The sequence below is a fragment of the Myotis myotis genome, unplaced genomic scaffold (assembly GCF_014108235.1).
Source record: "Myotis myotis isolate mMyoMyo1 unplaced genomic scaffold, mMyoMyo1.p scaffold_m19_p_15, whole genome shotgun sequence".
In the NCBI taxonomy this organism is placed as follows: Eukaryota; Metazoa; Chordata; class Mammalia; order Chiroptera; family Vespertilionidae; genus Myotis; species Myotis myotis.
Window position 1 is genome coordinate 8,526,045 of NW_023416319.1, and position 25,533 is coordinate 8,551,577.

The 25,533-nt window shown below is 36.5% G+C and overlaps 1 protein-coding gene across 2 annotated transcripts in view; it reads left to right on the forward strand.

Moving 5' to 3' along the window:
- CCDC186 (coiled-coil domain containing 186) overlaps positions 1 to 24,931 on the forward strand; it is a 41,305-nt gene extending 16,374 nt beyond the window's left edge. The window contains exons 3-16 of one of the 2 annotated variants that reach the window (XM_036335919.1): positions 102 to 228; positions 2,610 to 2,738; positions 5,007 to 5,219; positions 6,879 to 6,998; positions 8,883 to 8,987; positions 9,444 to 9,542; positions 9,913 to 9,999; positions 10,875 to 11,017; positions 14,019 to 14,274; positions 15,212 to 15,401; positions 16,755 to 16,835; positions 18,366 to 18,576; positions 19,912 to 20,131; positions 21,230 to 24,931. In XM_036335919.1, coding sequence (XP_036191812.1) covers positions 102 to 228; positions 2,610 to 2,738; positions 5,007 to 5,219; positions 6,879 to 6,998; positions 8,883 to 8,987; positions 9,444 to 9,542; positions 9,913 to 9,999; positions 10,875 to 11,017; positions 14,019 to 14,274; positions 15,212 to 15,401; positions 16,755 to 16,835; positions 18,366 to 18,576; positions 19,912 to 20,131; positions 21,230 to 21,313 — 2,065 coding nt within the window. In that variant the 3' untranslated portion in view covers positions 21,314 to 24,931. The remainder of the gene's footprint in view (positions 1 to 101; positions 229 to 2,609; positions 2,739 to 5,006; positions 5,220 to 6,878; positions 6,999 to 8,882; positions 8,988 to 9,443; positions 9,543 to 9,912; positions 10,000 to 10,874; positions 11,018 to 14,018; positions 14,275 to 15,211; positions 15,402 to 16,754; positions 16,836 to 18,365; positions 18,577 to 19,911; positions 20,132 to 21,229) is intronic. The other variant, XM_036335920.1, reaches the window with a different exon arrangement.
- Positions 24,932 to 25,533: the final 602 nt, after the last annotated feature.

Sequence of the window (25,533 nt, forward strand, 5' to 3'; positions counted from 1 at the left end):
TTTATTAGTCATAAGTATCTACACCCTAATCTGCATACAGATTATATTCCATATCTCCTTTTTAAATTATGTCTTACTTATACTGTCCTTTTCATATTTAGGTTAATTAAAGAAAATAAGAAGCATCAGGAGCTCATTTTAGATATATGTTCAGAAAAAGACAATTTAAGAGAAGAACTAAAAAAAAGAACAGAAACAGAGAAGCAGCATATGAACACAATTAAACAGGTAAAAAGACAAATCTTTAAAGACTACATTTCAATCCTATATAATAAAAGGCTAATATGCAAATCAAACAGCAGAACGACCGGTTGCTATGATGCACACTAACAACCAGGGGGCAGACCCTCAATGCAGGAGCTGCCCCCTGGTGGTCAGTGTGCTCCCATGGGGAGCACCGCTCAGCCTGAAGCCAGCAGTGCTAATGATGTCTGACTAATGATGGCCTAAGCTGTCAGTCGGACATCATCCGAGTGCTCCTGGACTGCAAGAGGGCACAAGCCGGACTGAGGGAACCCCCAAGTGCACACTGGGCCTCTAATTTATAAAATAAGTACATTCCTGGAAATTTGTGTATAAATAAAAGTTTTGCCTTTTAAGTTAGAGGGTTGCTTGGTATGTAAAGCATTCTCTTATGAAATGGGAATCAATATTTTTATGTGATCTGTGATTGTATTCTATATTGGTAGAAATCTGAGAAGACGATTTGATTTGGCAAATAGACTGTTTTTACCAATTAAAGGAAAAAACAATATATAAAAATTTATATATGCTATTAGAATATTTTTAAGCTTATAGTTTAATATTAACTATACTGTGAACTTTGGCTCTCCTACTTCAGATTTTATCTGGCTAGCTGGCTTCCCCAGCCTTATCTTTCTTCACCTCCCCTTTTTCTCCCTCCCTTCTCCCCCCCCCCCCACTTCTTCCCTAATTCCTTTCTTCATGGATCAGTAAAGTGAATATTTAGACTAGTAGCAAAATTGAGCTGCTCTTTATTTTTTTGAGCTGCTTTTTCTTCTATAGACAGGATTAGAAGCATTCTAGCCTTAAGAGTCTTTTGTGTCATCTTTCACAGAAAGTTATATAATGAGAATAATAGTAGATAATAGATAATCCTATATAATAAAAGGCTAATATGCAAATTGTCCCCTCGACTGGGAGTTTGACCAGGAGTGTCGACCAGGGGGCGGGGCTGACCAGCCAACTGCCCTCAGCCCCGCCCCCTGGCTGGCCCTACCCCTGATCGCCCCCCACCCCGATTGGGGGTGGGGCTGGCCCACCAACTGCTATGGCCCCTCCCCCAGCCTGCCCGTCTGATATTTAGTGTAGCACTCTTACTTTCTTACTGTCTTACATTTGCTGTTTGCATGATATATGCAAATAGCAACTTTTTTCATCCTTTTAGTTTGTCTATTTATATCTTTAGATCTAAAGCATCTCTTGTAGACAACATATTTGGGATCTTGTTTTTTTATTCCCATCTGACAGTCTCTGCCATTTGATATTATTATTTAATTTGCTGTCATTTAATATTATTAACAGTTGGATTTATATCTCCCAGTTTTAATTTTTTGTCTCATGTTTTTTTGTTCCCCTGTTTATCTATTAACTATTTTCTTTTGCATGTAATATTTACATTTCTTTTATGATATTTTCACTATACTTTTTAGTTATTTCCATAGTAATTACTCTAGAGCAAGCATGTTAAACTCAAAGGCTAACATGGGCCAAATAAACAAGGTTTAAATTTATATGGGCTGCAAAACAACAGAAGCTTCAATTTTCATAGGTAGAGACATGCAAAGGGCTGAAATAAATGAGTAATCATTAACATAAAATAATAGAACGTTTTAATGAAAATTAATATTTTTTCTTGAACATTAACTTAGCAGACACTGAATAACTGCACAAATTAATAAGTGTAACACAAACCTATTTTTCTTGTTCTCAGAAAGTGAAATATTTCCTGTTGCACACACAAGAAAAGTCTGTTCAAAACTAATGACGTGGCAATTGGCTGCTAAAATATTCGCTGCTAGTATTAGAGGAGAGAAATGGTGCGCCTGTGCGTAGGGGCTTAAGGGAAATGAATGCAACACAATTATAGTAATCAGTCATTAGCGAACGTTGTAGTTCGTTATTAATAACTAGAGGCCCAATGCATGAAATTCATGCAAGGGGCTTGGCCCTTGTAGTCCTGGCTTTGTCTGGAAGGTCGTCCGGAAGGACGTATGGCTGTCCGATCTAATTAGCATATTATGCTTTATTTTTATAGAATATGTATAACAGGATATTGTAAAAATTAAGTCACAAAATTTTTATTAAAATGGTTCTTACATGCCATTATATTGGCTGGGATGCAAAAATATTCGTTGTAGGCTGTGAGTTTGACATGCTTGCTCTAAAGCTTACCATCCATCTAATCAGAATCTGCTCCAGATTTATATTAACTTAATTCTAATGAGATACAGAAACATTGCTAACATTTACTTTTTGAAATATATTCGTTGCTTTCCTTGTGTTTATATTGTATATATTTATTTGAGGTAGTGATGGTCTGTTTTGATACAGCTATAAAAATAATATGGAAATAATTTTCTTTACAGTTAGAATCAAAAATAGAGGAACTTAATAAAGAAGTTAAAGCTTCCAAAGATAAACTAATAGCTCAAGATACTGCAACTAAAAATGCAGTTCAGCAGTTACACAAAGAGATGGCCCATCGGATGGAACAGGTATTTTTCAAGTCATTATCATTATTAACTTTCTGGTGATTCTCTCTTGTTTATGAAAGTAAACTAATCCTGTTAGATGATTTTGGACATCAGTGGTGTTTTAGGAATGGATAATTTTATCCCTATAAAAATTAACTTTTAAAAAATGCTAAAGCAATATAAAAATAATGTGCTACTTACAACAAATAGTTTAATAACTTAGGAAGTGTGTAGAATGAAAAATGAAAGTCCTTCTTCATTTGTACCTCTCCCTTCCTGCTCCAATCCCTTTATATCCCAGTCCTTGGTCCATAGCTAATAATTGATATTTTGTTATGTATCTTATTACGTATGCCTGTAGAAGTTACACATATTCTTTTTTTTTTTTTTAAATTTTTTTTTTTTTTAATATATTTTATTGATTTTTTTACAGAGAGGAAGGGAAAGAGATAGAGAGTCAGAAACATCGATGAGAGAGAAACATCGATCAGCTGCCTCCTGCACACCTCCTACTGGGGATGTGCCCGCAACCCAGGTACATGCCCTTGACCGGAATCGAACCTGGGACCCTTCAGTCCGCAGGCCGACGCTCTATCCACTGAGCCAAACCGGTTTCGGCAACATATTCTTACACTTTTTTCCCTACTTGATGGAGATCTTACTGTATATCTTTTTTTTATATAACTGTTTTCTGCCCTGTTTAATATGCCTAATAATTCTAGTTGCCTATTGAATCCTATTGATTATCTTGTTTGTTCATGCTTTATCTTCATTGAAGTCAGTGATAAACATCTTAAACTGGTCAAATCCAAAGAGTTTTACTGGCTCTTCTTCCTTTATCTGTGCCTATAAATGGGCTGACATAATACTCCCAACAGCTCCATGAAGTGGGTGCTGCCATTCTTTAGGGTGGGACCTGGAAATGTGTATGTGTAATATTTGAATATTTATTAGATGTGCTTATCTGCTGTACCAGAACTTCAGGGAACATATTTTTCAGACACTTTTCATAAGAGCATAGGAGCTTTTCCTATAATATCCTGACACTATAGCACCATCAACTTACAGTATCAGTTGGTGCTTACCATTATCTGCCATTGAAAACCCCTAAAGCTTAAGTAAGTATGTGTTTCATTGTACTTACAAACTATAAATTACTTAATTGAAGGGCTATCTGTAGAAGTTTTTGTATAAAATTTTAGAATTTGGAGTAGAAGCTTACACTAATAGGGAATTTGAAATGAGTATATAGATGTAACAATTCAAGTGGGTATTTCTTATTAAATATGAAATACTTTAGAAAGCTTTTCATATATAGGAAATCAGATGATCATTAATTAGTATATTTTATATACTTTTTTTTTGATGAGGGAGCTAAGTTTATAGATTTTAGAAAATTGTTAGCTGTGCAGTAAGCATCCTGGCAGAAAACAGAAACTAGTGATTTGAGGAGAATTTAATAAAAGGACTTTTACAAGGTATGGGCAAGACTTAGGTTGCCCAGCAAGGGAAAATGAAGGGTCCTGGGGCTGCTGGTGGAGCCATTATTGCTCTTTGGGCTAAAGCAGGGGTGGGCAACCTTTTTTCTGCCAGGGGCTATTTGGATATTTATGACATCATTCATAGGCCATACAAAATTATCAACTGAAATATTAGCCTGCTAAATTTGATCAAACATTTAATTAACTCACCCCTAATGCCTCGGCAGGGCCAGACCGAAGGATTTTGCAGGCCTCATATGGCTTGAGAGCTGGACATTCCCCACCCCTGGGCTAAAGGAATAGGAAAGGGCACAGGCTGTTCAACTCAGAGACAGTGGTTGTATAGAGAGAGCATCTGACCAGAGCAGTTTCCTTTCCAACCTGTGGTGACTCTGGAGGAGCCAGATCTTCTCTGCCTACCCTCCTGATCTCTGTCTAGTGACTTCTGTTGGCTGAACTAACTGGAAGTCTGAGGCAAGAAAACTTGTTGCTGTGGTGTCTGAGGTCCTCTTGCTGGAGCACAGGGTGGATGGGAAAGAGTGGGAAAGTGGATCCAGGGAAGTAAATAGAAAATAGCAGCCATATCAGCCAAAATAAAAGGAATGGGAAAGGGTAAAATAAGTATTAGTGACATTAATTTGTTTATTGTTTATCTATAATTTTGAATTTTTCCTTTCCTTTTTAAAATTTCACGACACAGGTCCTGGGAATGTTCCAAAACCAAAAAATACATTGGTAATATTATAGAAAAATATTTTAAAATTTAGCTTTATTTGAAAAATTTAATGCTAGGTACTTTTTTTCAAAGGCCAATAAGAAATGTGAAGAGGCTCGCCAGGAAAAAGAAGCAATGATAATGAAGTATGTAAGAGGTGAGAAAGAAGCTTTAGACCTCCGAAAGGAAAAAGAGATACTTGAGAGGAAACTTAGAGATGCAAATAAAGAAACTGAGAAAAACACTAACAAAATTAAGTTGCTTTCTCAAGAGAAAGGACGTTTGCACCAACTGTATGAAACAAAGGTATAACTTGCGCTATTGTACCTTATTTGAAATGTATTCTGTTTGCTTTTTCTTAATCAGAGAATCATAACTTACCATGGTTAAACCACTATTAAACATCAAGTTGTTTAGTTTATCTTCTAAGTATATGAATGCTTTAGTAATTCCAGTTGTTATCTGTGTGCGGAAAATGTTACTGGAAAAAGATGAGAAATTAACATGTTGTTTATTAGATAACTTTTTCTTGATAAATATTTTAAACAACTTTTTCATTAAATCTATATGTTGAAGAAATTAGTTTGTGCCTCAAAGGAAGATTTTGGCAAGATATATAATAGTGTCAAAGTGTGAATGGTTTAATAAGTATCATTTAACCAGAATCCTAATGTAACACTTACTCATATAGAATAGAATTTGCATTTTTTTGGGTAAAAAAACATGTTCTTAGCCCTAGCCAATTTTTCTCAGTGGTTAGAGCATTGGCCCATGGACTGAGGGTCTCGAGTTCAATTCTAGTCAAGGGCATGTACCTCAGTTGCAGGATCCTCAGCCCCAGTTGGGGTGTGTGTGGGAGGCAACCAATCAGTGTTTCTCTCTGTCTCTACCCATCCCTTCCACTCTCTCTAAAAATCAATGGAAAAAATGTCCTTGGGTGAGGATTAACAAAATAAACAAACAAACATTGTTCTTAGATGCTGTCCGAAGAGATTTTTTTTTATAAACATATTTTATTGATTTTTTACAGAGAGGAAGGGAGAGAGAGAGAGAGAGAGAGAGAGAGAGAGTCAGAAACATCAATGAGAGAGAAACATCGATCAGCTGCCTCCTGCACATCTCCCACTGGGGATGTGCCCACAACCCAGGTATATGCCCTTGACCGGAATCGAACCTGGGACCTCTCAGTCCGCAGGCTGATGCTCTATCCACTGAGCCAAAACGGTTTCCGCTGTCCGAAGAGATTTAATTACTGAGCTATTCAGAGTCCTTGCGTTAACTAGCAGCCTGATTGCATGGTCTCATTTCCAGTGGATTATCACTTCTTGATGATGAAGGTTATTATTTTTAAATATGTTTTTATTGATCTAAGAGAAGAAGGAAGAGGGAGAAAGAGAGAGAGAGAGAGAGAGAGAGAGAGAGAGAGAGAGAGAGAGAGAGAGAAACATCAGTGATGAGAGATTCATTGATCGCTGCTTTCTGCATGCCCACACTGGGGTTGATCCTGCAACCTAGGCATGTGCCCTGACCGGAATCGAACTGTGACCTCCTGGTTCATAGGTTGATGCTCAACCACTGAGCCATGCTGGCCAGGCTAATGTTATTTTTTTATTAATTAACTTTTAGTTCAGGAAAGTTGTCATTGTCTCAGAAATTCTGGCAAAACCAATTTAATTCTTATTTTACCTTAAAGCCAGGTGGTTGAGAAGAATAAAGGTATGCTTGTACTTGCAACATATCTAGTTGGTTAAGTTATATGTTAATTATGTCTGTAAACAGGATTTAGGATTTTACTGCTCTCTTATGATTTTCACTTTAAATCAGTTTTATGGCTTATAGGCCATAATAATGTGCCATCTTCTGAATTATTGTGTTATTGTATTGATTATTTCGAGGTGGTATAAACATACACAAATAATTGGTTGATTGTAAAATGAAAAATATGACCTAGTGGTATTATTTTAGGAAGGTGAAACTACTAGACTCATCAGAGAAATAGACAAACTAAAGGAAGAGATCAACTCTCACATCATTAAAGTAAAATGGGCACAAAACAAATTAAAAGTGGAAATGGATTTGCACAAGGTAAGTACTGTGATGCAATGGAAAAATCATTAGAATCAGTTTTAAAAGCAAATGCAGTAATAGTTAGTGAGGCATAAAGTTTAATTTAGTGACTCTTGTAGGATAGCCTGGGCCTGCGTATTTGGTGATTGCGAACCTTAGATTTAGCCTTGAGTTCTCAGTTACCATATCTAGTCCCTTAGCAAATCTTGCTGACTGCTCTCAAGTCTTCACCCATCGTTCCCAATGGAAGGTTCCCTGGCTACACTCTCTGAATTTTCAACACCTGCCCCCAGACTTTCTCATGTCTTTATTTTTACTCCTTAGCATTTGTCACTATCTAATAAACATTTTCACTTATGTGTTTTATTTATTATGTACCTTCATCTAGAATATCAGCTTGTGAGAGTAGAGATTTTGTCTGTTTTTTTTAAGCACCACTGTTTCCCCAGAGCATAGTACAGTGCCTGGTACATGGTAGTTGCTCAATGAATACTGAATGAATGAATCAGTAAGTGAAACGTAGTTAATACCTTAATCAACATACATTTAATGTGATTCTCACTTTTCTCTTATTCAGTTATTTATTTAATAAGTATTTATTTGGCATATAGAAATCTCTCAATTGCTATTTTTTGAGTGAATGAAGTACCTCCTGTGTGTCAGACTCTGTTTTAGTTACTGATCATATAGAAGTTGGGGGGAGGGGACACCAGATAAAGTTTCTCTCTCTGTGTCCTCTTGTTGGAATAATATTCTAACATTTAAAAAGTATATATATATTAGAAAAAGTCTCCAAATATTTATATTTTAAAAGTGACACTGAATTTTAGTACAAGTCAAATTACTATTATAAACAGCAACTAAAAGTATATAATTAAATACTTAATTGTATGCTAGGTTTATACAAAAACAAATGACATATAAGAAGCAGTATGTGAAGGATAGATGAAGTATAGGTGGTTCAAGAGATGAAAGGAAAGGTATTACAAGTGGAGGAACAATAAGAAAAAAAGGGAAAAACTATTGGTATTTGGGAAGACCACCCTAACTAGAACAGAAGGTTTATATATTATGTTTCCTTTATTAATTCAACAAACGTTACTTGCACCATTATTAAGGGGCAAGTTCTGAGCTAGGTGCTGCTTCCCAAAGGGGAAAACACATAAGCTGTGGTCCACTGTGCCAGTTGTTACAATCCAGGGATGCCCTGGATTCCATCGATGGGAAGCACAAGAGCAGCATTTGCCCCTTTCTGAAGGGGAGCTGTGAGGAAGAGATGTTTTCATTTGAAATCAACATGATAGCCAGACCCCTGGGACTGGATGTGGACTCTGCAGAATATGGAGAAAGAGCTGAGGGCAGGGATGGATCTTGGGAAATCGCCACAGGAAACAGAAAGGCAGTTGAGGAGCTAGAGAAGGCAGCAATGAAGAGGGACAGAACAGCAGACTGTCTTGTAATGGAAACAGGAAGGATGTTCAATGAGTAGGGAGTGGTCAGAACTGGAGCAAAGTCAAGAAGAAGAAGAAAGGAGAAAAAGGAAGTAATTGAATCTGACGAGAGAGTAGTCCCTACAAACCTTCAGAATTGTTGTTTCAGGAGAGTGGTTAGGAATAGAAACCAAACTGCAGCATGAATCTTTAAGAAAGCAGTTTTTAATAGATACCACGGCCATAACCAAAGAATTGTCTTCGCTGTGTACTCTTGTTGTCTTACCAGGTTAGTTAGTAAATTCTAGTGATTTGCTGAGAACCTTATGAAATTTAACTTTATTTAATGGCTTTAATTATTCGGCCCCTCAGTGGCAGTGCTGAGACAAAAACTTTCTCTGCCCTGGTCATTGTTCCTACCATTCATCACATCATTGTGCCCACGTTTGTCACTGTCTTTTTATCAATGCAGGAAACCAAAGATAAACTCAAAGAGACAACAACAAAGTTAACCCAAGCAAAGGAAGAAGCAGATCAGATACGAAAAAATTGTCAGGATATGATAAAAACATACCAGGTATGCTTAACTTTTCAAATAGATTAGTAACAAATTATGCCAATATTAATAATGTTTCATTAAAGGTTGTATCTGTAATATTTGAAGTGTGGGATGTATTTGGTAGGTCAATTAAATAAAGCACAGGTTTATTTCTGATGTCAAAGTACTTGTAGCTTATCTAGAGATCTCATTAACTAGATAAAAACACTAGAAAACATCAGAAGAATAAAGAGTACATGTTTGTAGATGTATAAGTTCAAAAAAACCACTGTGTATTACGTTACATATCTTAGGTATGCAATTCTTGTTCTTGCAAAATTAACATATTTAAAGTCTTCCAATGAAGTAATCATTTGTAGATATATATCCTATGTATTTCTTAATTAACACACTTAATTGCAAAAGCCTTCTTTACTTTTCAAAGTATAAAACTTTAAAAATTAAATCATTCCTTTAAAATTTATTTCCCATTAGGAGTCAGAAGAAATTAAATCAAATGAGCTTGATGCCAAGCTCAGAGTCACAAAAGGAGAGCTTGAAAAACAAATGCAGGAAAAATCTGACCAGCTAGAGGTGAGTAATTTTTTGTATACCCTAGATTCGTGGTCGGCAAACTGCGGCTTGCGAGCCACATGCGGCTCTTTGGCCCCTTAAGTGTGGCTCTTCCTAAGCGTTAGGAGTACCCTAATTAAGTTAATAACAATGTACCTACCTATATAGTTTAAGTTTAAAAAATTTGGCTCTCAAAAGAAATTTCAATCGTTGTACTGTTGATATTTGGCTCTGTTGACTAATGAGTTTGCCGACCACTGCCCTAGATTGTGTAATAAATACAGGAGAGAAATAATGAGTACTCATTGTCATCTACTTTTAAAGCCTTTGGGAGGAGCAGGATCTAGTTTAGTACATAATGATCTGTGGTTTCTTTTAAACTTTCTAAAAGATGCATCATGCCAAAATCAAGGAACTGGAGGATCTGAAGAGGACATTTAAGGAGGGCATGGATGAGCTACGGACACTGAGAACAAAGGTAATTAGATCTTTGGTCGTGACTCAAGATGAAGGGTAAACATTTTTAATTTTGGACTCATTCTGATTTTTAAACTGTTGGGGAAAGGGTATTTAATTAGAAGTTTTCTAAAATGAAAGAACTCATAGGGGTAGAATATCAATTCCCTAGCAATAAAATGGACTCTCTTACGGAAATGAGAATGTCTTCCACTTCAACCCCCTCCAAGTGTTCCCAACATTCCTGTTTTTTAACACATTTGCTGGATCTATAACTTATCCTTGGGCCTCTGATCCAAAGGCAGTCTTATCAGCAAATTGATTGGAAAGATAATTGGATTTTAGAACCGTGACTATGAGAAAATAATAGAGTTTCTTTTTACTTCTACTGGGTATATTTAATAGTCTTGTATACAGTTTTAATTTCTAACAATCTGTTAAGTTCTTTTCAGTGTTTATTGTCTTTATTGTCAGACTAATACCTCTTTTAATGTAATTGTGAAATGGTACCATTGTATAGCATTCATTTATTTAGAAACAGGCTTTTAAGTAACCACTTTGAGTTGGCAAGCACAGTAATTTTCAAAGTGTTTTCCCCGTACACTTCTTTGTTCTCCACGCCAGTTCCTTGAGGTAGGTAGTGGAGGTATGTCCTCTTTTCAGGTGAAGAAATGGAGATTCAGCAAAAATAAAGTGACATACTGAAATTCCCATGGCTAAATCAGAGGAAATCTGAGATGAAACCCAGGACTTTAACTTCCCATTATGTTTTCATCACATTAACTAACACTGCTTCAGAATTCAGCTTAGGTTGTTCATATGTAACCACTACCTGAAATAGCTAATAAGGAACAAGAAAATATTGTTTGTAGTTAAACTTGGTTATGATTTTGATAGGTGAAATGTCTAGAAGATGAACGATTAAGAACAGAAGATGAATTATCAAAATATAAGGAAATTATTAATCGCCAGAAAGCTGAAATTCAGAACTTCTTGGACAAAATGAAAATTGCAGATCAGATACAGGAGCAATATCAAAGGTATAAAATGAGCAATTTCTGTTTGTGCTAATCAACAGGCTTTTTAATTCTATCCCAAGTTTCTATTTTTAAATGCAATTATTGCATCAAACAAGAATAATTTAAAAATTTTACTGGCTAAAAAATTTTAAGTTTTGGTCTTTCTTGAAATTTTTTGGATTATCTATGAAGTTCCCATCATGGCTTCTAAAAAATCAAAGTTTATGTTTCCTGAACATTGTCAGTAGCAGTTTGTAAGACAGAATGTACTTTGGTTTCTTTATTCATTACTTAGCTTTCAAATTCTGTTACTTACACACAATAGTTACTTTTTCTCCTACAAGTTGGATATACATCTGTATCTGTATCTTTGTTTGCATGTAGCTTGAGGTCAGGATCGGAAGTTATTCCTTGGCTTCTTATAAAACCCTTGAGCTAAACTACTCATGACATTACCTGGCAGAGCATGGATTCAGGTTGAATCCAAATACTTGTCATACCCAGGCTGCTGAGTGTTGCTAAAGAAATCTTCACCATCTTCCAGAGTGACACTGCTATAAACCCATGGTTAGCAACCTCACCTGGGAATATTAATGCACCTCAAATCCTATCGTGTCCTTAGAGCCTCTCCCCCATCTTCTTAGCATCTCTTCTAAACCTTGCGGCTTTCTTCACACTGCTCATCTTCCTTCTCGCTTTGCTGTTTACTCTGACTGCACAGAAGAAATGGGAGCTATCAGTTGACAAGTTCAAAACCTCTTGCTATTCATCCCCTGAACGTGCCTGCCTCTACAACCATTCTTCCTTCATTTCCTTCTGTTATGGAAGAAATGTTCCTGTTCCTCTCTGAGTGGAATTGTTCTCTACTTCATCTGTGGGTCCCATGCGCCCCTGCCTTCTCAGGGTCTCGTTGATTATTCTTTCTTTATCCTTTTCTCTTACCGCTCTCTTTCTACTGACTTTGTTTTCTTTCTACATGTAAATATTATTATATCTTACAAAGATCAAGCTCCAGTGACCTTCGCCTACCTTCTCCTTTCCTTCTCAGCCACACATCTTTATAGGGTCATCTCTACCTGTCCTTCATTTACTAGTACTTCTTTGTTCTTCTAACCTTCTCCACTTATCCAAACTTCTATCCCAACATTCCATTAAAAACTGCTATGCCTCCTTAAATCTAGTAGACACTTCCTCAGACTAAACCTGACTTGAGTTTTCAGTATTAATACATACCACTAAACTCCTTCCTCCTTCCCTCTTTCCTTCCTTCCTTCCTTCCTTCCTTCCTTCCTTCCTTCCTTCCTTCCTTCCTTCCTTCCTTCCTTCCTTCCTTCCTTCTCTCTCTCTCTCTCTCTCTCTCTCTCTCTCTCTCTCTCTCTCTCTCTCTCTCTTTCTTTCTTTCATTCATTCATTCATTAGCAGTTTATTGATTTTTAGAGAGAGAGGAAGGGAGAAGAGAGAAACATTGAGGTGGGAGTGTAACATTGATCAATTGCCTCCTACTGGGGATTGAGCCCACAACCCAGGCATGTGCCCTGACCAGGAATCGAACCAGCAACCTCTCAGTGCATGGGACAATGTTCCACCAACTGAGCCACACCAGCCAGGGCCCTTACCTTTCTTGTCATGCCTCTGGCTTCATTTTGTCGTATGTTCTCCTAGTAATCCTCCCCACTTGTTGGCCACTCTTACTCAGACTCCTCGTCAGCCTTCTCATTCTCTCAAGAAACTTTTTTTGTCCTTATTTTATCATAACCCTGGATGATCCTAACTATTCTTAAAGTATGCTGCAGGACTGGCCTGTCATTTTCAGCCCTTTTTGCTGAGTTCTAAACATGAAAGTATCAAAGACACCTCAGACTTTAGTATGTCCACAGCTTCATCTTTCCCACCCCAACTATGTTTCTGTGATGTCCCTGAGATGAGTGATGAGTAGCATCCACATGGGACACATTGGCCCTCTGCCCTTCCCCTCACATATCTAACCAGACACAAAGTATTATTAGTGATGTCTCTTTAATGCCTTTCAGTCTGTTTACTTTCATATTCCTGTTGCTACTACCATTGTCCAAGGCATTCTCAGCTCTAAAAACTGCCACAGTTTCTAATTTTTTTTTCTTCCCTTTTAATCCATTTCCCACACTGCAGTTAGCATCTTTTTAAAAAGGAAATTTTCTCAAAATATTCCAATGATTGCCTCGTGAGTTCAGATGCCTTAACATGGCTTGGAGGGTCATTAGTGACCTGTTCCTTGCTTCTCCCTCTGTGCCTTCTCCTCTTTCACTCTTTTATTCCAGCAATAGTTGGTTAACAAATGTTGATTGATTATCTTCTATGTGCTAAGCCCTGTATTAAGTGCCAGGGATATAGTGCAGTCCTTATCCTCATCAATGTTGAACATCTGTTTGTTAGGACCCACAAGAATTCATTCTCTTCTTCCCTGCCCAGCTTCCCTTCCTGGAACATAGTATTTGGTTCTCACATTCATTCATTTTCTTCCTTTACATCAGGAATTAGCAAAGTATGGCTGGCAAGCCAAACCTAGCCCAGCACTGCCTTTTATATTACATTTTGGAACATAGCTGAGCTCATTCCTTTATGTATAGTCTGTGGCTGCTTTGACACGATAGTGGCGGCTTCAAACATTTGCAATAAAGGCCAAATGCCCCAGAAGCTAAATTGTGTACTGTCTGGGCCTTTTACAAGAAAAGTTTGCTAACCACTACTTGAAGAATTAATTCAAGCATCACTTGCACTAGGCTGGGTGACCCACTGGTGCTTTCATCATCAAAAATGTTTATTTCACTTAGATAACTTTCCTACCTGACAAAAAACTTTGAAAGCGGGAGCCATGTCTGTCATGCTCCCTTGTATTCCTAGCTCTTAGTTCCTAGTATGTGCTAGTCATTCACAAATAAAAGTACCTTTATAAAGCACTTCCTTCCATGAAAATTTCCAAACCATTAATTTGATGTTTTTTAATGGTTTAATTTTTTTTTAAAATATAAACTTTGTTTTTTAGAGGTAAACAAGAAATTGAGAATTTGAAGGAAGAAGTGGAAAGTCTTAATTCTTTGATTAATGACCTACAAAAAGACATCGAAGGCAGTAGGAAAAGAGAATCTGAGCTGCTGCTGTTTACAGAAAAGCTTACTAGTAAGAACGCACAGCTTCAGTCCGAATGCAATTCTTTACAGTCCCAGTGTGACAGGCTTTCCTGTAGTGAAAGTCAGTTACAAAGCCAGTGTGAGCAAATGAAACAGACAACTACCAACTTGGTAAGTATCGTTGTACATTCACTACTTAAAGCAACATAGCAAGAAGCACCAATTCGATTTCCCTACTAGCATAAACCGAGTGTAGTTGATCTAAGCTCTTTTTTATTGGCACTGACTTTCTTACAGATTTTTCAAATGCTGTGAAGAATGTCAGTTTTCCTTTCAACTTAGGTAGCTTATAATAAAAATTTTCCCTAAAATGGTTATGAAGCATTTCACTTTTGAAAACAAGGAAATCAGGGTTTTTGACATTTCTAACTAGATTTACTATATCTTTGTATTTATTTATTTATTTAAATCCTCACCCGAGGATATTTTTCCATTGATTTTTAGAGGGAATGGAAAGGGGAGAGAGAGAGAGAGAGAGAGAGAGAGAGAGAGAGAGAGAGAGAGAAAGAAACATCGATGTGGGAGAGATATATTGATTGGTTGCCTACCGCATGCACCCAGACCAGGGCCGGGAGCCTGCAACCAAGGTACATGCCCTTGACCAAAACCGAACCTGGGACCCTTCAGTCCACAGGCCACTCTATCCACTGAGCCAAACCGACTAGGGCTGGAATTACTATATCTTTTTTAAAAGTACTTTACATTTTTACATTTTTGTACTTTAAAAATGGTTTAATATTTCTGAGTTATGAGAGTGCCTTCAAGTTACTTATAAAAATAATTTGAGATTTTAGTTAAAAAATACAGAGACCTGTACCACATGGTGTTTTTGCATGTGTAAACTGGCAGATGTAGTAATGTACCCCCCTGGATTGCTATGTGAAGAATTTGAGGAGCTCAGTAAACAAAACCTAGTAAGGAGTGATGATAGAAGAATCTACTATCAAAGGCTTTGTATTTTTAATGTTTTAAACTGTGAGAAATAGTGGAAACATACAAGTCACCTATTAAAATTGGTGTTTTTGTTTTATCTTAATTTAATATTTAGGAAAGTAGATTGTTGAAAGAGGAAGAACTGCGAAAAGAGGAAGTCCAGGCTCTGCAAGCTGAACTCACTTGTAAACAAACAGAAGTTAAAGCATTGAGTACCCAAGTTGAAGAATTAAAAGATGATTTAGTAACTCAGAGACGTAAGCATGCCTCTAGTGTCAAGGACCTTACCAAACAACTTCAGCAAGGTAGGAAATTCTTCCGCATTAGACCTGGAATGTGTGTTGTTTCTTATAATCTTTAGGATTTATAGAAAAAAATACTTTTCACATCAGGTTCTTCCACATTGATTAGAGCCTTATGTTCTTTTTAATGTACTAATGTTCATAAACCAAATTGCTAAACTTCTTGCAGTTACATGAATAGCCTGTAGCATCTTCTATGCTAAAAGACATTTGTTCATGGAACTTAAGGCACTAGTGTCGAAATATTTTTGATCACATACTCCTAGTAAAGATTACTTCAGCACTTGTTCTCTAATTTATATATTTTTATAAATTTTTTTTTTTAATATATATTTTATTGATTTTTTACAGAGAGGAAGGGAGAGAGATAGAGAGTTAGAAACATCGATGAGAGAGAAACATCGATCAGCTGCCTCCTGCACACCTCCCACTGGGGATGTGCCCGCAACCCACGTACATGCCCTTGACCGGAATCGAACCTGGGACCTTTCAGTCCACAGGCCGATGCTCTATCCACTGAGCCAAACCGGTTTCGGCAATATTTTTATAAATTTTAAACATGTATTATTCTATTTGATGTATATTAGAATGTTACCAATGCATATTAGACAAGAGAAATAGAAATTTTAAAAGGCCAGATTAAATATAAGTATTAATAGTTCTAAAATTTTTCCCCTACACTTATGTATGAATTGTTTTGTGCAGCATCTTTTGAACTTGCATCCCATATAGTAGACCTCTAACTTAGAGAGCGGTGAGACCTAACCTCTCATTGTACAGGAATTTGAGACCCAGAAAGCTTGTAGCTTAACCAAACACAGTGATTGATAGCCACAGCTGGAATCCAGATTTCTTTCATTTTAAAATTCATACAATTATTGGGAGTGTGTGTCCTGTGCTTGGGTACAAAGATGAATAAGATAAGCATTCTGACTTCCTATTCTCTATTATTTCCCTCTGCTTTATTGTGTCAAAACAGGATTAAACATAGAAATAAAAGAGATTTAGCATTTACTTAATATAAATTTATTCAGATATTTGCCATGAGAAGTCAGTTTGTTTTTATAGATATAATTGAAGTGAAATTTGGGGAAAATTTCTGGTATCTTTCTACATCTTTCAGGACTCCAGAAGTTATGCTCAGCATACCTAAGTGATGCCAGCCAGTCTCAGTTGTTATTGTAATGTTTCCATATATGTTGTATTTGACCTGTGCATTTCTAGATGTCATTTTGTATAAATGACACCTATAGCCCTCTTGGCCTAAGTGATTTTAGCAATAAAAATCAGAGGTACAGTAGTAGGGGCAAATGGTCATGATAATTGTCACAAATAACCCATTTCTTTCTTCTCTAGCCCGAAGAAAATTAGATCAGGTCGAGAATGGAGGTTATGATAAAGAAGTCAGCAGCATGGGAAGTCGTTCTAGTTCATCAGGTAAAAAAACTAATGGTTTTAGTTATTTTGTGAATGATTATAAAAAGAAATAGCTTATTTTGTTTTAAAAGGTATTGAAACGTTTTTCTTTCATTTTGAATTTTAAAAAGTGGTAGTTGTACATATTATAAGAAATATTTCCATTATCCAGGATTTGCCATGTTGCTCTCGCCCCACCCCACCCCCAATTCTGGAATGTAAAGCTCTTTTTAGTTAAAAGTATAGTTGACATACAATATTATATTAGTTTCAGGTATATGTCACGTGGTTCTCTATCGCTTATTCCCCTACCTCCTTTTTTCTTATCTGCTTTGTCTCTATTCTGTGTAACAACTTCCTCTTCCATTCTTAAATTCAAATTGTATCCATTCCTACAGAGAGATTTGCTGTAGTGTGGTCTCTCTTTTTACTTTTACTGAGAACTACTGAAGTGACCATTGTTATATATCAGATTTTTAAGTATATACACACATGTATTTTTAAAATATTAGCATTTCTCATGGTTGATATGCTTATGGTACAGCAGAAATGAATAGTCTCTATGAAATTATGATTGGTAACATTGTGAAAATGGTAATTAGCAAAATACAATTTTGGAATGCCAGGAACCAGGCTCAATGCTTTAAGTATATCATTTACTCTGGAAAAGTCATGTGAGCTGTTACAGTTCCCACTTCAAAGTGTGTTTCCATGACTCACCCCACATCCTCAGTGACTGAGCTCTCAGATTCTAAAGCCCTTGCGTGCCACCAGCCTGCACTGCTCCAGGAGTTGCATATTAGGGGGGAAAATGCCATCAAGGGTTACGATAGTGGGAAACGGTGTAGCAGAAGAAACTTGGATTTGAAATTACACATAGGTATTTAGGCCCCAGCTCTGCCATTTATTAGTGTATGATGTTGGATAAGATATATTACTTGTCTAAAGTCTATAGAATGGGGTAAAAAGCTTAACTTTGTAGGTAAAAGGGTTAAAAATTCTTTACAACTGATGTTGATAAAAATAATAGCTAGCATTCACTTAGAGCTCACTGTATGCGTTGTTGCAGCTTCACGTATAGTAAGTCATTTAAATGAGGATAATAGTCCTGTGAGGTAAGGACTCATTTTAAGATGAAGTGCCGAGGCACAGAGAGTTGAATTAACTTGTCCGAAGCCTCACAGCTAGAAAGTGGGATTTGAACCTAGGGAGGCCTGGCTCCTGAGCTGAGCTGAGCTTAGCCCACGTGGCTGTATTCTACTCTCCTGTCTGTCTCTTTTTCTTGGTTTGATTCCGTCTTACTTCAGACTTGTTATTTCTGACTTTTTCTCGAGTTCCATGTTTCCTTGTTGACATTTCCTCCTCCTATTCCTGAAAGACATAGTAGATCTTACTGTACTTCTATCATCAGTATATTCAGAAATAAGAACTCAAACCAGGTCCTGTGCCCAACTCTGTTAGAGTGAATATTTGAAAGTCATACTAGAAGAAACAATGAGATTAGAGATGACTCTATACCAGGTACAATGTCTAAACTTTTTTTCTCTTCAGGGTCCATTAATGCTCGAAGCAGTGCAGAAGATCGATCTCCAGAAAATACCGGGTCGTCGGTGGCTGTGGATAACTTCCCGGAAGTAGACAAGGCCATGTTGATTGAGAGGATAGTAAGGCTGCAGAAAGCACATGCCCGAAAGCATGAAAAGATAGAATTTATGGAGGATCACATCAAACAATTGGTGGAAGAAATTAGGAAAAAAACAAAGTATGTATTATTATGGTCACATATTCTGTGTTTAAAATACCATTATTAAAGTGATTAACTTACTGTTTTTGAATTAATCACACCAAGATCCTGTCTTTGAAAAAATAATTCTTAATTATAGTCATTCACTTCCCAATCTTTTGTTAATCACTTGTTGTGTTCTAGGTTTAGGAATACAGAGATTAAGGAAAACACAGATCTTTCTTTTAAGGGGATAATAGATTTCAGTAGACATTAATGTTTTTTAAAGTTCTTAGTGTATTAATCCTCTCATGAAAAATCTTCAGTTGCCACAAATAAAGTCACTGAAGAATCTTCACTCCTATTACACCTCCTCTCACTTTCTGCAGCACTAATGTTGGCCTTTGAGTCCCCGTGATGTTCTTCATCCTGTTCTCGCGTCTTTCTGTTTCCTTGAGATCTTCTCATACAGGCCATGACTTGAAAGTCTGTGTTTGGGTTCATTTTTCTTTGGGTAATCCAAGGAATCGTAAATCACGCCAGTGCTAGTTGTCTTGGCACATCCAGAAAGGGTTCTGAATCCCAACACAGAGGTGACATCTGCTTTGGTCTTAAGCAATCTAGCTGCTTATTCCCGAAGTTCTGTCTAAGGGACTGCTGCCTTCCCAGCGCGAAGGATGTCCATGACCATTTGTTTCCACTGAAGTCATCTGTTGATTATGAGCTTCCTGGTCCGGATAATTACTGTGTTGTTCATGATGGTGACCAATTGACATTAATTTTTTTGAGATATTGAAATAACTTTGGTCTTAAAGTGCTCTACTTAGGTTTTTATTTTTATGACCGATTCTAAGAGCTTTATAGTGTTGTGGATTATCTTTCCTGCTGGGTAGACCATAGTGGGGTAATTTATTGGGCAACTACTAAGTACAAGGCACGATGCCTGTTGACTTAATAGCTCATTGATTTCTTACATCTACTCAGAGAGAATGAGTTCTCTAATTTGGCAGATAGTCGCTGGGGCTCAGGTCAGATTACTAACTGTTCCAGATTCAGCACTCACTCCATAAGTGACGAACCAAGAGCGAGAGCCACATCCCGCGCTGACACTCCAGGTCGGTGCTGCCCAGACCCCTCACAAATAGCATGCTCATTTAAGGGCTTTGATATGCAGTCTTTACCCACGATTGGCTCATGTTTATTTTGAAATAATTTTGGACTTATAAAATTCCTTTCTCTCCTAATACAGTTCTGTTATTAACCTTGTAGGTATTTATGCTAGTCATCTTGATGCTTATGATTAGTTGACTCTTGCAAATTGCAGCGTTTTTAATTCTGCAAGTACATAACTGATAGTGTGGTTTTATTTTGCAGAATCATTCAGAGTTACATTTTACGGGAAGAGGCAGGCACCCTTTCTTCAGAGGCATCTGATTTTAACAAAGTCCACTTAAGTAGACGGGGTGGCATCATGGCGTCTCTATACACATCCCATCCAGCTGATAGTGGACTGACATTGGAACTCTCGCTGGAGATCAACCGAAAATTACAGGCTGTTTTGGAAGATACGTTACTAAAAAATATTACTTTGAAGGTATTTGTACTTCTCGTTCACTTACCCACCAGTAAACATGGCAAAATGGTGCCTGTTTCATAGTTTGACCCAGTACATAGTGAACTATTTCTGTAATGCAAGATAGCATTTTACCCAGAGATAAAATGAGCATGTTGTTCTTTTTCTGAAAAGTAGAATTTTTTAACAGAGCAATGAAAGAAAGAGTAAAAAGGTCATCGTTTAGCTATATTTTTATTTTTCAATTATAGTTTACATTCAGCATAATTTTGTATTAGTTTCAGTGTACAACATAGTGGTTAGACAGTTATATATTTTATAAAGTGTTCCCCCAATATTTCCAACACCCACCTGGCACCATACACAGTATTGCAGTATTATTGACTATATTCCCTATGATGTACTTTACATCCCCATGACTGTTTTAAAACTACCAATTTGTACTCTTAATCCCTTTGCCTTTTTCACCTAGCCCCCCCTAACCCCCCACTTTGCAACCATCAGTCAGTCTGTTCTCTGTATCTGAGTCTGCTTCAATTTTGTTTGTTGATTTATTTTATCCTTGAGATTTCACACATAAGTGAAATCGTATGGTATTTGTCTTTCTCTGTCTGACTTATTTCACTTAGCATAATATCCTCTAGGTCAGTGGTCGCCAACCTTTTGGACTTCATGGACCACTAGTGGTCTGCTGAACACCGGTTGGCGACCGCTGCTCTAGGTCATCCATGCTGTTCCAAATGGTAAGATTTCATTCTTTTTTTTTTTGGCTGAGTAATATCCCATTGTATTTATGTACCACAGCGTTTTTATCCACTTGACTGTTGATGAGCCCGTTTAGCTATTGGATAGTTAGTGGTGGATTTTAAAAATTATTTTTTAACTTTGGTAATAATTTTATGTAATAAAATTTGCTGTAGCTTCAGTAAAAAAAAAGTAAGTATAACTGTAATATGTAGGACTACTTTACTGAAAAGAGCTATGTCTAGTTTATTTCATATAACATATAAGACTAATCACTCTTCAAAATTTAGGCAAAGGTAGTTCAAGTGAAACACTTTTTACTTATTATACTTAGAGTTCTGTTCTTATTTTGCTCTTTTTTTCAAATGGTTAAAGGAAAATCTACAAACACTTGGAACAGAAATAGAACGTCTTATTAAACACCAGCACGAACTAGAACAGAGGACGAAGAAAACCTAACACGAAACTGCTGCTCAGGGAAGAGAGAACAGCACACGAGGAGCAGGGTCACTGCCCGTATTGTTGGAACCCTCCCCAGTGTGTCAGCTGGTAAAGAGTGATTGTCTGACCTTACAGAAAAGTACCTTTACCTTAGGAGTGCATTGCAGTGTGTCCTGTAAGAGTGTAGACTTGATGGAATGTTTTCGTATGGTGACAGCCACCCTAGAACCAAGACAACCTAGTTTAATTTGCTAAGAATCATTGAAATGCTCAACATTACAAGGGCTTTTGGAAAACCCTTCTCCATTTGTTCCCCTTTAAAACACATCATGCCAAAAATGATCCAGCTTTTTAAAATTATGCATGAAAGGACCAGTAATATGCTATTTCCCTAACTTAAAAGAAAACTAAAAAATAAAAAATTTTGTCTTGACATTCCAATATTTCATTTGGTTGTGTTTTAGGGAGGGTACCAGTGATCCTTAAATCTATTAATTTTCATGGAAGCGAATAGGAAAGCTAGCTTGTGGTAATTGGCCCATGATCAGGGATGTACCTTATCTGGGCTAGGTACATTTTTTTTCAGATTCAAATTGTTTGAGTTCATAGTTGAGTTTTTTAAATCTTCAGTTACATAAAATATGATTTAAAATAACGTGCTCATTTAGAAAATTCCTGTGGACTTCATTTATATTTTAAAATGTGAAATTGACTAGTTATTAAAACAGAGATGAATAGTGAATTCTTTGAAACTGAAATACTTGCGTTTTACTAATATCAAATGCAAAGATAAATGTTTAAAATATTTATGAAGATTCTGTTCCCAAGAGAATGCACTCATTCTGTACTGTTTGAGCTCCCATTCTTCACTATTGATATACTTACTTGTTATAGTGGAGTGATCCAACAATCTCCACATATGAGGCGTTTCAGTGCATTTATTTTAAACACAAAATAATTACTTCTTTGTAACCAAAGGAATTTTAGAGCCAAATTTATGTATCCTATTGGATTTTTACAATATTTATTTGCAATGTGGCAACTTGAATATTGCCAGTTGTGGTGTCAGTATTTCTATGTCATTGAATTTTTCTTGCTTCTTATAATTTCTCATCTGTTATAATTTCTGTGTGCGGTTTATATTTTTGTCTTGCAGAAAGCCTCATTTTTGTTTTGGATTTTTGCATTCTTTTTTCTCCCCTTAAGTAAGCTTTGGGATGATAGGTTAAAAGCCTTTCAAGAATTGTATGGTTCTCAAAGTTGGGCTCCTGGTGGCAATATCCCTTTCATGGGTTTTAACATTTTTTTTAGTCATCATTGTTTAAAAAGATAATTTACTAAGGGTTAGATGAGTCATTATATTGTTTTTTCTGTATATTGAGTTATGTATTGTCATCCCAAAACAAAATCTTTTTACTTCAAAATGGAAATACAAGTTTTAAAACATTTTATTTTTTAAATAGCTGTTAAAAAGTATTAGTCTTACAATAATGTGTCTTGTTCTTTTTACCAATAGTAATTTATCAGTATAAGAGGGTAAGTGCAATCAAATCGGAATTATTTTCCCATTTGCTTCTAGACATATAGTTGATACTCCCAAAGACTACTTAGAGTAGCCAAGGTAACTAAATTTTTACGGCTTCTTATGTGATATAGATTCAAACATTACAATATTTATTTTCTTCTAAGACACAAAATGTATTAATGGAGACCAAATAGTGATCCTGTGTCTATACACTCTTAAAAACATAAAAATTAAAAATATATATACATTTATTACATACAAAATTGAAACATTCCAATATTGATATTTGTGCCACCATTCATTTGGAGAAGTTTAAATTGGAAACAATAATAGAAGAAAGCTATTGTAAACCATATTTTGACTTATTGTTACTTTTCCCCCTAAAATATAAGAAACTATGGAAAACTTTTGAAGAAAATATTTTCCTTTTGTTCTTTAGTTTTTACTGCATCCTTTTTATATGGGTCAGGACTGAGCAAAATGTACAAAAATGTGCACATGTCAGATCTCTGTCTCTACATTGATTCACACGTAGCTCCTGACTTACAGGGCTTTCTTCCCTTACTGTGTTGAATATATGGAGAGAAGAATGGGGTACCCCGACAAGGAAAATGGTCTCGATAAACCTCAGATCCGGGCGGGGGGGGGGGGGAGTTTTTTTGTATGTGCATTATGAATTGTACACATCAAAGGCTATTTTGGTTAGTACAGTTTTGGTTTCTTTGAGAAGGAAATGATTTTTTTTGTGTGTGTGTGTATGTATACACTTCGCCAGGTTTCAGTTTTAAAGTGAATATTTACTGTGACTCCCTTTTTCCGCATACCCCTCCAAACTTCAGTCTGTTAAGTTTTAAGGATTGCAAATAGTGTGTTTGAGCAGAATAACGAGTTTGAACTTTGATGGTTTCTTTTTAACTTTCTTCATCACCATTTAAATAGACTTATCTTGAAATTAAATTTTATCAGGCTATCATGTTATTTATTCATTTAATAAACATGGTTATTGAAAATCTGTTGCCTGGCGCCATACTAGGTACCGTGATGATACTGGTGAACAGGCCAGAGAAAGCAGTTCCCCTCCTCCCAGAGCTGTGGTCCTAGAACGCACCCAGCAGGAAACGGGCAGCTCTGAGCCTCTGCCACTCCTGCCAGCCGCGTGGGAAGAGGGTCAGTCCTGTGCAAGTAGGTGGCCCAGAAACCTCACTCTGGCACACACCTTTGGGAAATGAATCCTTACTGAGGTACGCGGCAGCAGGTGGCTGTTCCCTTGGTAGTTACATACATTTCCACACTTTTGTCACAGTTTGATGTTTAATTATTCCGTAAGAAGGGGAAAAAATCCAAAGACCATAAAGTGGCATTCGATTTTTGCCATTTTAGTAAATTATTATTGCCTACTTGATGCTTATAAAGATTATCTAATCCTGCAGTCACGTGCATTTCCAAACTTTGTTTTGCACTGTATTATTTTCTAAAGATTTTTACATGTAAATTTAGACTAATATTTACCAGTAGGGGAAAATAAAATTAGAAACCATTAGTATTGTGAATGTTATATATACTACCATGGTGAAAATATTTTTATCAATCATGTTATTATTTGCTATGGTTAATTTGCCTTATGAATGTTGACTCCAGTAGCTTATTTTTCAATAACTTTATTATTTTAAAACAAAACAATTCTTTTTTGACACTAAGATTATTAATTTTTAACACCAGTTGGTGGCACTAAAAACCTAAAAGCTTTTCAAGGCTGAAGAAGAGAAAATAATTGAAAAATGTATCCAAACATCAAGAATTTTCAGGACAATAAATGAAAAATATAATTGTATATTAAAGTTGTATTTTTCTTCTGGAATGGAATCCTTTTTTAAAATGCAATATGGCTGTCCATTTAGAATACAATGATGAAACTTGCTTATCTTCCAAAGTTCATATATATGTATATATAGATAGGTAGATATAGCTATATATATGTGTGTATTGTACAGATAATCTCTAATTTGATTACATTGTTCATCTTGTAAATATGTCTCTGTATAAAATTAAGCTTTTCAGGAGAATTCTGTGTATATATTGTACTTATTAAATAGGTAATGCCTGTTTACCCAGTTGTATTGTAATGTCATCTTTAATTATTTGTTGACATACACCACTTACTAAAAAGACTGATTCTGCAGATTGGTGGCCAGGCTGATTCAAATTGCTTGAATTTATTTTTTAAACAAGACTAAAAATGTTTGCTTCCCATGTTTGTTTTTAGTCTATCAATTATTAGAAATCAATTGATTAGATTGAATGCTCAATTATATTTTAAATTTTTGTTTAAATTACTGATGGCAAAATTTGGCCTTTTACAAGAGGGAAACTTTCACATGCTTTTTTATCCACTGGCTCTGGGGCCTCCTGGGAGGTGCGTCAAGGTCAGCCACCACTGTGCCCTGCCTGCCTGGGGCCACCCAACATGAGCTACCAAGTGATCTGCAGATGCTCCTACTTGTGCTGGGCTTGGAGATGCCCAGGAGATGCCAAGCTGTGAACCAAGGCTGGCTGCTGCTAATGCTGGGTTAGGGACACTTAGCAAGAGGCACGGGGCATGCTGAGGCCAGGTGCTGCTTGTTTGAGAGGTTTTAGGAGTCTGAAGCATGAGCCAAGACAGACTGTATGGAAAATAGCTTGGGTGAGCCTGCAAGTTGGGTGGGGCGGAGTCTCA